This window comes from Hibiscus syriacus, unplaced genomic scaffold (genome assembly GCF_006381635.1).
Source record: "Hibiscus syriacus cultivar Baekdansim isolate YM2019G1 unplaced genomic scaffold, ASM638163v2 tig00000916_pilon, whole genome shotgun sequence".
NCBI lineage: Eukaryota > Viridiplantae > Streptophyta > Magnoliopsida > Malvales > Malvaceae > Hibiscus > Hibiscus syriacus.
This window is the reverse complement of record NW_024061833.1, coordinates 1,319,823-1,330,417: the sequence shown is the minus strand read 5'-3', so window position 1 is coordinate 1,330,417 and position 10,595 is coordinate 1,319,823. Positions and strand designations below refer to the sequence as shown.

Below are 10,595 nucleotides of genomic sequence, written 5' to 3'. Positions count from 1 at the left end.
TGCTCGTGGTAGTACGGGGTTGGTCCTCATTGGACATGCAAAGGTCTTCCATGGTATGTGTGATTCGGGTATGATTGAAGCACGTGCCCTTACTGAAGGCATCCACTTCACTGTGGATATAACTTTACTTTTACTTGTAGTTTTATCCTTTTAAAATGGTTAAATTTAAAGTTTATTATTTATGGTATGGTGTATATTATCATTATCTTAATTTAAAACTTTAAAATCTAAAAGGATTAAAATCAGAATTTGACCATTCACCATTTGCAACCCCATTCACAAGTAGAGTGTACGACAGCCGTCCGTTGCAGACCCATTGACCAACAAAATCAAGTTGATGGTCTGATCCCATTCACAAACTTACTTAGACTTCGACACATCTGATTTTCTAAGGTTAGTCCTCGCCCTATAAGAAATATGAAAATAATAAGGGTCGTAATACACAACCAGGTGATGAACACGTGAAGTTTGTATGGGGAGCTCTGCACCCAATTGCTGTGCCAGTCAACTCAAGCATTTGCTTTTCTTCTTCTTGTTTATTATTTATAACCACGTGGACATCAGGATCAAGTCTTAACATGCCTAATCACGAGACACGTTCGTTTACAACAAGGAATATGCATCAACAACCAAATATCAGCAAGCACAATCGGCATTCTTCACAACAGCTCTAACTACAGATCATAGGATAATGTCGTCACCTTAACCCCGGGCTAAATACACATTTAAGTGACTCGAATGATCATAGGATGATGACCCTTCAAGTCGAGAATTCTTTCTCGAATTCCTGCGGTTGTCGATGTTATCTTCTTGTCTCCCTGAATGTTCTGAAAGAGCAATCCGTTGCAGATACATCATCGCTATCATGCTGACAGTGAATAGAGCTGCATTGGTTAGTATCCCACCCATATGGTCAAAATTCAGGGATTTCTTTGCATAGTTGAAGTTGGAAAAAAGAATTTTGACTAGCGTGTTAGACCGCTTCCCTTCGTGTGATGCAAGATTCTCTCCGGATGGACTATTTGGTGTGCAGTAAAGGTTTTCGGGTGAGACATAACGGCTAGCATCATGTACATCTCCCACAAAAGATAGAGCTTCATCGATTACTTTGTACTTCTTTCCATGATGCTCAGCCAATCTCAATGCAAGAATTATCCGGCTTTGTTCTAATCTTGCAATGGCAGCATCTCTCTCAACCTGCTGCTGTATTTGTACTGTCTGTAAAAGGAACAACGACATGTATAACATAAGTGATCCATGTGCCATGCTACTTGGTAATATTTGGGGAAAAACTGTCACAAACATGAAATGTAAAAGCAAACAGGTAAGGTCAGAAACAGAGAAAAGTTGGTCAAAATGACCACATCACATAAAAAAAATGAATCCAAAGCCAGAATTTTTCAATTGGGATTATGAAGAAATGAATCAGGATTCACCCCATACAATAGTTGTATTGCCATCTTCTAATGCTACTTAAATCCTAATAAACCTCTTCATCATCTCACCATTCTCCAAAGAGAACAGAATCCACAAAACTAAAGCAACTTCGTTTCGGATAAAGGTTGGACATTCTCTCCAGACTATTCCACAAAACTAAAGCAACTTGATTTCAGATAAGGCCCATTTCAAAACAAGCTACATATTACACAGATCGCAGAAAAAACTAACACATCTCCTCATGACTTTCTCCTAAGATTCCAGAATCCAAAAACCAAAGCGGTATAAAAAATATCGTATGCTCCCTCAAGAGAACCATAATTTAGCCGTAAGTTACTCGAGCTCGGATGTAAGTGTCAGACACGGGTATATTCAAAACTTCCCCATATTCTGAGAGGGTCGTATACTCGTATCTCCACAGTCCACACGCATTTTCAGATATGCATCAGGGACAGGTGTTAAACGTGGCACATGGTTAAAACGTTAAGTAAAAATGAGAGTAAGAGCAACATACATATAACAAAACTCGAGTTTGAATCTATTGAGTAATTACCTAGCTGATTGCATTTTCACTCGGTATAAAATAGAAATTCAAGTAAAAGTTTGCAAGAATAGAAGCAAGCATTGGAAATTCAATTCCCATAAAACAATTACAGCTTCTTTCATTTCTTCGTTTAAAGCAATTTTCACAATCATCCGTATATCAATTTTAGAAATTAATTTAACGCAAATCAACCAAAATCATCAAGCAATATCAGTAAAGAAAAAAAACGAATTCGAAAAGAAAGCGAGTTAAAAACTGACATGGAAAACTTCGAGCTGGTCCTCGAGATTCTCGAGAGCGGTTCTGATAGCATTAAGACTCTTCGCCTCTTGAATTGAAGAGTCACCATCGTCGACTGTAAAGTCCTTGACGAAAACAAAGCCGGTCCTGTTATCAATGCCTCCGACGACATCGTTGAAGAGCTTCTTATTGTCGAATTTTCTGAGGGCTTTGATGGAATTAATGAAGTGGGCTCGCGAAATGGAGTGAATGGCATCGCTAAGCTTATCGTGTAAGTCACATATTTTCTCGATAACCGCCTCGATTTCCTCGATCTCCATATCCCATTTCATTTCAGAGGAAAGGGTAAAAGCCAGAGAGTTATTGATTGACCACACGATTTCTGTTGCGGTCCCTGCTCCTACAGGTAAATAATAATAGGATAAACTACTCAGAAAATCCTTCGATTATAGGGTACTTTTTAGGTGGGTCATTCGGCTATAAAAATAATAAAATAGTCACTTGACTAATTGTAACTAATCCAAAGTTATAAACAGGAACACGACCTAGTGACCTCAGCAGTAAACAGTGGCAAATACATAAAAAATTTATTATGAGATCCAATATAAATATGATAAAAACTTTATCTAACATAATTTGTATATATTTTTTAATTTAAAAATATAATAACAACTATATATATATATATATATATATATATATATATATATATATATATATATATATATATATTTAAACTGAATCTAAAAAAAGTCAATTAGATCAATATAATTTTGGATAAATTGCACGTTTAATATCTAAACTATTATTTTTTTTAAAATCATACATAATGTTTCGTCGTTAGAAATGCAATGGTGATGTTTACGTGTCATCATAAGATAATGTCATGTCATCATTGAAAAAAATATAAAAATTTGTCTTGTTAGTAGTTTTTTAATTTTTTTAAAGGTATTGTACCAAATTGAAACTTAAACTAAATATTAGATATGATTTAAAAAATAAAGTTTGGGTATTAAAACAAAACAAAAATAATAGTTTAAATAATAAACGTGTAGTTTAACCTATAATTTTAACATAATTTATACATACTTTTGTTTAAAATTATATTATATATTTTTATATTTTTTGAGTAATGAGGTGGGCCATGGACTAGGTAGGCCTACCCCTACATACGCCCCTAATGATTGTTGATATTTATTGGGGTCTTAGATTCAAGCATTAAGAATGTCAATGGTACGAACATTCAATATCAAAAGATTGAGAGTTATCTTTGAATGTATATTGCCTTGTATTTACCCCAAATTAACAAACAAAAATATAAATAGGATAATAAGTTGAGGATCAAATTGATTCAATATATAAATGTTGACGTTAATTTTTTTATATTTATGATCAAATTAAAATAAAATATATCAACTACGTGAGAAATTTTCTTTTAAAATCTAATAATCTAATTTAACTAAAACCCTTCGACAGTGTTATAAGATGTACTTCAATTATTACATTCAAAAAGTAGAGGGCCAAATTATTGGAATTAAGTATTTAGACTAAAGTTTTAATGAACAAAGAGGTCAGGGAGTAGAAGCATAGTTAGACCTAATAATAATAAGGTTTAACCTTTCCTCAAATCCTTGTATTCTTCATGGTTTTGGAGTTTAATTGCTCTGTTTTATTTCCAATAATTTAAACCCTCTAATTGCTTGGTTTGAAAATTAAAACCAGTTGACAATATTGTTGATGAACTTTTGTGTTAGGATTTATTAAAATTATATTGAATTGGGACCAATTTGATAAAATATATAAGTTTTGAGACTAAAATTCTTATTATGCAATGTCATATAATCATTTAAGTTAAATCAACAATAAAATTAAATAATGAATATTAAAATAAAAACAAAACCTAACGTTAAATATATTTCTAAAAGGTAATTATATAATTAAAACATAAATACAAGAAATTGTGGAGCATCAAATATGTAGTCCATATCGGACAAATTTGACGAGATCCGTACTTGCCTAATTTTTATTGTATGTATTTTCTCTTATTTTGCTAAAATATTTGTTATTTAGGTAATATCGACAAATCTAAACAGATTGAAACACACAAATAAGATATGAACGGCTATAAGGTTGCGAATTGATCTTGCATTAGGGTTTTATCAACTCGCCGTTGGGTATGTCCAACTAGGGGTGTAAATGAATAGAGCGTTTTGTGAACTGTTCGTATAATATTCATTTATATTCGTTTGTTAAGTTAAATAAACAAGTATGAACAAATTTTTTTATGTTCATTTAACAAAACGAACGAACATGAATAGATATGTGTTCGATTTATTTATATTCATGAACAAACTCGCTCATGAGTTCGTTTATCGACTCATTCATTTATATTCATGAACAAACTTGTTTATATAGTTCTCTTGTTCCTTTTATTTTTTATTTTACTTTTTAAATATTGGTCAAGGTATGGATTAAATTGAACACATGATAAAAATTAAAATTTAAACTATGAATTTTAAAAAATTTAAGCACTATTAGCATAATTTTACCATTTTTCTTCAGCAACCATAATACTAAAAGTTAAATATATAAATGAATGATAAATGAACATGTTTACGAATAATAAATAAATAAACATAAAAAAAATATGATATTAAAAGTTTATATGAATATAAATCGAACATGATTATTTTAAAAATAAACAAATAAAAATAATCTTATTCATTCAAATTCGGTTGACACTTCTATATCGAACTCAGCGTGAGTAATGCCTCGTTTCAAGAGGTAATAGAAAGCCCTAGAAGAATATACCCCGCGCCGAAACTTTCATCAGTTTCTCATTAAAGGATTAGGTCGAATTTCTCATTCTACTCCACCACTACCTCATCACACACCAGTGGTTGGACCCAAAAAAATTAGGGGGGGTGGGGGAGGTGAAACTTTCATCAGAAATTCTTTACGCATTATATTAGTGGGAATAAAACTATTACTTTTGAAAAATCTCCCAAACGTGGCCTTAGGTTTGAGGGTTTTGTGCCTTTCTCGCTTTTATTCTGGTAAGTATTTTTCTATATTTTCCGCCTTTTTATATAATAAGTTTCCTCTTCCCCAAGGAAATTGGAAATGCCATTCAATTTTTGTTTGCTAAAAAAGTCAATAAAATGCTCTGATATTAGGCTATTTGAGAATCAAACCGTCGTTTGATTCTGTTTTCACACTTTAATTGATTTTTTTATATAGAGGAGAATAAAGCAATAGAGATGGCGGAGACAGAGCAACGAACGCAGATTTCATGGATGAGATCAGAGCAATATTCACGAGTTGAAATCAACGGGCACGATTTGTCGATCACGGAAACGATGATAACGGAGATAGGTGGGAATGAACTTGGTGCTCCCGAGGATCGGCAAGATAATAATGCTCCAGATTCGAATCTAGGGATTGAGAGCGTGCTTTCTCTGCAGCCGGTGCTGCTGTTTTATCCTCCATCATAGTTAATCCTCTCGATGTTGTCAAGGTAATATAAATTAGTTTGTTTTATCTGCTGCTGTTTTGCTAATTGTTTGTTATTTGAATTTTCGTTGCATATTTAGTATCATAGTTTATCCGCTTGATGTTTCTTTCCCCTTAATTAGCAGACAAGGTTGCAAACTCAGGCTGCGGGAGTGCATTATTCGCATCCGCTGAGTAATCTTATCGGTCGAATGGCATATTTCGGACCAAACATGGTAGCAGTGCTATCTATTTCTTCACTTTCCATCTTTAATATCTCTGAGAAACGAGTTGTTATGTTGTGTATGTTTTAATCTTTTACAGCAATGTTAGACTTCTGTTTAATTTCTCCATCTGTGAATATTTTGGATTAGATGTTTGCTGATTTGAAATGTTCGCCCTCATGTACTCGTGCTGGAGTCCATGGAACTGTATCAATTTGTCCTCCTGATTGTTTTCAGTACAAAGGAACACTAGATGTCTTCAACAAGATTATACGGCAGGTTGGTGTTGCAATGCTGTCGTCTTGTTGCTTGTTGATGACATTGTTGTAATAACCTAATCTGCTTACTGCTTTATCTTAACAATACATGTTACTTGAGTATGGTTTTCTATACACGTTTGTCCGTCTAACAGGATGTCTTCTGCAGGAGGGGTTTGCTAGATTGTGGAGAGGGACTAATGCTGGTCTGGCTTTGGCTGTACCGACAGTGAGTTTCTATTCTCATTAGCAATCCTTTCTGAAGTTGGAGAATGTATTTTCGGATACACATCTTGTACAAAATATTAATAGAGTTTTCAACTGTACTCACATTTATGTGCAGGTGGGAATCTATTTACCTTGCTATGACATATTCCGTAACTGGATGGAAGGGCTTGCAGAACAATATATGCCTGCTGCAATACCATATGCCCCTTTGGTTGCTGGCTCTTTGGCAAGGTCATTAGCTTGTGCAACATGTTACCCTATTGAACTTGCTAGAACACGCATGCAGGTAATTTCTATAGTAATTTGTATACATTTAGTTGTTTTTGTCGTGGTAAAAGAGATTCTGTACATATTGCTGGTATTTAATGCTACTATGTTTTTCCATTTTGATCAAAATAGGTTTGTCCTCTCCACTTTGAAAATTGGATCTGTTAATTCATAGATACTTTTTCTTTTTGTCATTTCTTCTTATTCTTGTCAGTTTTCTGCTTCAATCACAGGCATATAAAGACACTCAAATTGGAAAGAAGCCACCTGGAGTTTTTAGTACCCTTTTAGGAGTCCTGTCTGATGTCAAGGGCAGAAACCCTCAGAGCAGTTGTAAGTTAATCACCACTCTACCTGTTTCTGGTAATTCTTACCTTTTTTAGCATTTTAAGTTAAGCCCATTGGGAATATTGTTTCTCCCCTTGTCTTTTTACTTTCTATGTCCTTAGCATCCAAAAGTACATTTTCACATCCGTTTTTTGCTGTCATGATGCAGATGACAAATCTTTTCCCCCACAATTCTAAGCATGATTTTCTGATGTTTCCGTTGGCAGTACAAGGGTATCGCATTTTCTGGACAGGCATGGGAGCACAACTTGCTCGTGATGTTCCTTTCTCTGGAATTTGTTGGTCGACCCTTGAGCCTGTGAGTTCCCATTTCTTAGAATTCCTATGGACCTATAGTTGTCTACCCCTTGTGACCATGGATATTGTTCAGGAAACCCATTACAACAACTGAATTTGTTGGTTATTGTACCTATTTTTACAGACCAGGAGAAAGCTTCTAGGTTTGGTGGGGGAAGAATCTGATGTATTTACTGTCCTTGGGGCTAATTTTTCGGCTGGGTTTTTTGCTGGAAGCCTTGCTGCTGCTGCTACTTGTCCTCTAGATGTTGCTAAAACTCGAAGGCAGATAGAGGTTTTTCTCCTTAAAAGGCTGATGGATGATTCTTAATGTTGCTGCATGTTGAACTTATGTCATATGTTTTATCCAATTAGTAGTGGTTTTTGGTATTTATCGATTGGTTTTAGTTTAATCCCGAGAAACTAACTTTCTCTTAAATGCTGTTTAATTCTAATCTGCGGTCTGTCTCAATTTTCAGAAGGACCCTGTGAGGGCATTGCAAATGACCACTCGGCAGACACTGATGGAAGTTTGGGGGTATCATCCTAACTCACTTTTGATTGAATTAAGCATCATTGGTGGAGGTGGTAACGTGTATTACACGCTTCCAATTTTCCTAGCCTCAAACTTGCCCCATGACCTTTACGGATTTTTTTGAATAAGCTTTCTTAAGCAGCAACATGCTTGAGAAACAATTTTTTTGTTGCTAGGAATGAAATCAAACTATATCATATTCTAATCAGTTGATAGGAATGAAATCAAACTACATCATATTTTAATCAGTTATTTCTTTCTAAAGCAGCAACATGCTTGAGAAACGATTTTTTGTTGATAGGAATGAAATCAAACTATATAATATTCTGATCAGTTGATAGGAATGCAATCAAACTATATCATATTCTAATAAGTTGATAGGAATGCAATCAAACTATATCATATTCTAATAAGTTGATAGGAATGAAATCAAACTATATCATATTCTAATAAGTTGATAGGAATGAAATCAAACTATATCATATTCTAATAAGTTGATAGTAATGAAATCAAACTATATTATATTCTAATCAGTTGATAGGAATGGATTCAAACTATATCATATTTTAATCAGTTTTTCTTTCTAAAGCAGCAACATGCTTGAGAAACGATTTTTTGTTGATAGGAATGAAATCAAACTATATCATATTCTGATCAGTTGATAGGAATGAAATCAAACTATATCATATTCTAATCAGTTATTTCTTTTTAAAGTATCTAACTCGGGTAGCATTAAGCATTAAATTTTGTGTTCATGGTGTTTGAGTTGTATATGTTTGTTGCTTGGTTTTGCTTCTACCCGTAGTGTTTATGCTTCAATATTTTGATTGTCATAAGAGCCGGTCATGTTGATAGATGTGCTAGTTTTGCATAACCCAGGATTCAGTCGTTACTTGCATGCTATATTTTGTTTGGTACAGGGATGGAGGAATGAGGGGGCTTTTCACAGGAGTGGGTCCTCGTGTAGGCCGTGCTGGCCCTTCAGTTGGGATTGTGGTTTCGTTTTATGAAGTAGTTAAGTATGCTCTACATCACCGTTATGCAAGTTCATGACCTGCAAGAGCAGAAGCTGATATCGGCTTTTCGGTCTACTAAACGATCATTTGCTTTGTTCGGGATGTTTGGGTGACCTGCCATAAAGTAGATGTGGAAAAGGGTAAAGTAGAATATGGTGATATGCAAATTTTGGTGGTGTAGATCCGTTTCATATAGGTCTCAAGGTTTTAACTTCTATTGTTGATCATACATACCATAGAATGTCGGTAATAACAAGCGCTTTTGTCGCTGTAAATCCTCATCTAAGTCTTCAAACTCACAACCGTAGCACGTAAGTTTCTCATTTCTTACCCTGTTTTGTTGTTGATTTTACTTAGCTCGATGTTGAGCTGAAAATTTTTTGTTCCGGAGTTTAATTACATTTTGCTGAGGTCCGCACAGTTTTATACGGTTTTTACCCCGTGAATCGAAGAAGAGAAGGGTCTATTTTTTTTTATTCAAAGTTGTTGGGTTATTTATTGATTTAGTGTACTCATTGATATATGATCCATTGATTGGATTAGATACCATTTGAGTGTTTTTTATGGAAATGTTTCTTTCAATCCATTATTATAGGAGCGAACTATAAGCCTAAATAAAGCATGTGTCCCTTCCTGTGGTTATCAATTTGGGCCATAATAGCTCTGATAAAAAAAAAGTAACTATTATTTAAATAGTGATGTATATGGTAAAATAATATTATGTGACATAAATTATAATTAATATAGTATTACATTCCAAAATCATTATTTCGAACAAAATAAAAAGATTCTTAAATTTTTACTTTTGTTCTATTAGTTTGTTTATAATTATTTTTATTGTTAAATTGTTATTTTATTTAGAATTATCACACAATAGACGTTATCAATATTTCTACATCAGTTAATAATTTCAATAACAATTTTATTAATAGAGAACATATTAATATATATTAATAATTTGAAGATTAAACTTAAATGTTTATCAATTTAAAATGTATTTTGATTTGATTTATTATAACATATCAATGGTCTTCCCGTCTTGATTTGTTGTAACATATAATGGCCTTTTCGACTTGATTTATTAATGTATATATTAATGTTGTGTTTATGTAAAATTATTTCCGTCTATTATAATCGTTTTCTACATTACAATTAGCAAACAGCAAAGGATCAAAGACCCCATGTGGGCCTTTTCCCCGGTCATTAAGATGGATGGCAAGGGTCACCGTCACCCTATACGAAAAACCAAACTCCAAGAGTGCCTTTATTTTTGTTTCAAGGTCTTCAAGTGTTTACAAACAGGCCGAAAGGGCGCTCCAGCCATGACATTAAAGCCTGGTTTCTTGAGACATCTCAATCCCATAATTTTACGTAATCTCCATGAAAGCTCTTCAAGCTAACTAAAAACTTGCCTGGAAAGAGTAAAAGGAGACAACAACCAGAAAGATAGGCTCCACTTCTTTAAAACCTTATAGCCCCATTTTTCGGTACTCGAAATTTAAGCGGTTGGCCCGTATAATTACTCTGTTTTTTTGAATAAATTTAATTTCGTTTCTTGAATAAATTTAAGAATTCGAATTTTAATATTGACAGTCTAATCTTGTTGCTTAGGGTGACACTGACGTTACATCCCCCAACAGTTCCGACGTATCAGAGTGAATTGTGATGGGGAAATAACACTGCTCGCATTTGTATTGTAGTTTGCTTTTTTCAAACTTCACTGTTTGTTCA

General features: G+C 33.8%; 2 protein-coding genes across 2 annotated transcripts; one reads left to right on the top strand and one right to left on the bottom strand.

The window, feature by feature from the left end:
* Nucleotides 1-690: 690 nt before the first annotated feature.
* On the bottom strand, nt 691-2,588 carry LOC120117632 (plastid division protein PDV1-like). Its single transcript, XM_039137878.1, has 2 exons — nt 2,242-2,588; nt 691-1,218 (listed from the first exon to the last, which is right to left on the bottom strand). The coding sequence occupies exons 1-2, from the start codon at nt 2,551-2,553 to the stop codon at nt 703-705; spliced, it is 828 nt and encodes a 275-aa protein (XP_038993809.1). The 5' UTR covers nt 2,554-2,588; the 3' UTR covers nt 691-702.
* Nucleotides 2,589-5,171: 2,583 nt separating this feature from the next.
* Nucleotides 5,172-9,216, top strand: LOC120117621 (mitochondrial carrier protein MTM1-like). The gene is given in 12 exon segments (XM_039137872.1): nt 5,172-5,277; nt 5,462-5,662; nt 5,665-5,738; nt 5,860-5,949; nt 6,088-6,216; nt 6,364-6,423; nt 6,538-6,708; nt 6,923-7,022; nt 7,244-7,335; nt 7,459-7,608; nt 7,793-7,851; nt 8,769-9,216. Coding segments are annotated over 11 exon segments (1,239 nt in total). The 5' UTR covers nt 5,172-5,277; nt 5,462-5,481; the 3' UTR covers nt 8,902-9,216.
* Nucleotides 9,217-10,595: the final 1,379 nt, after the last annotated feature.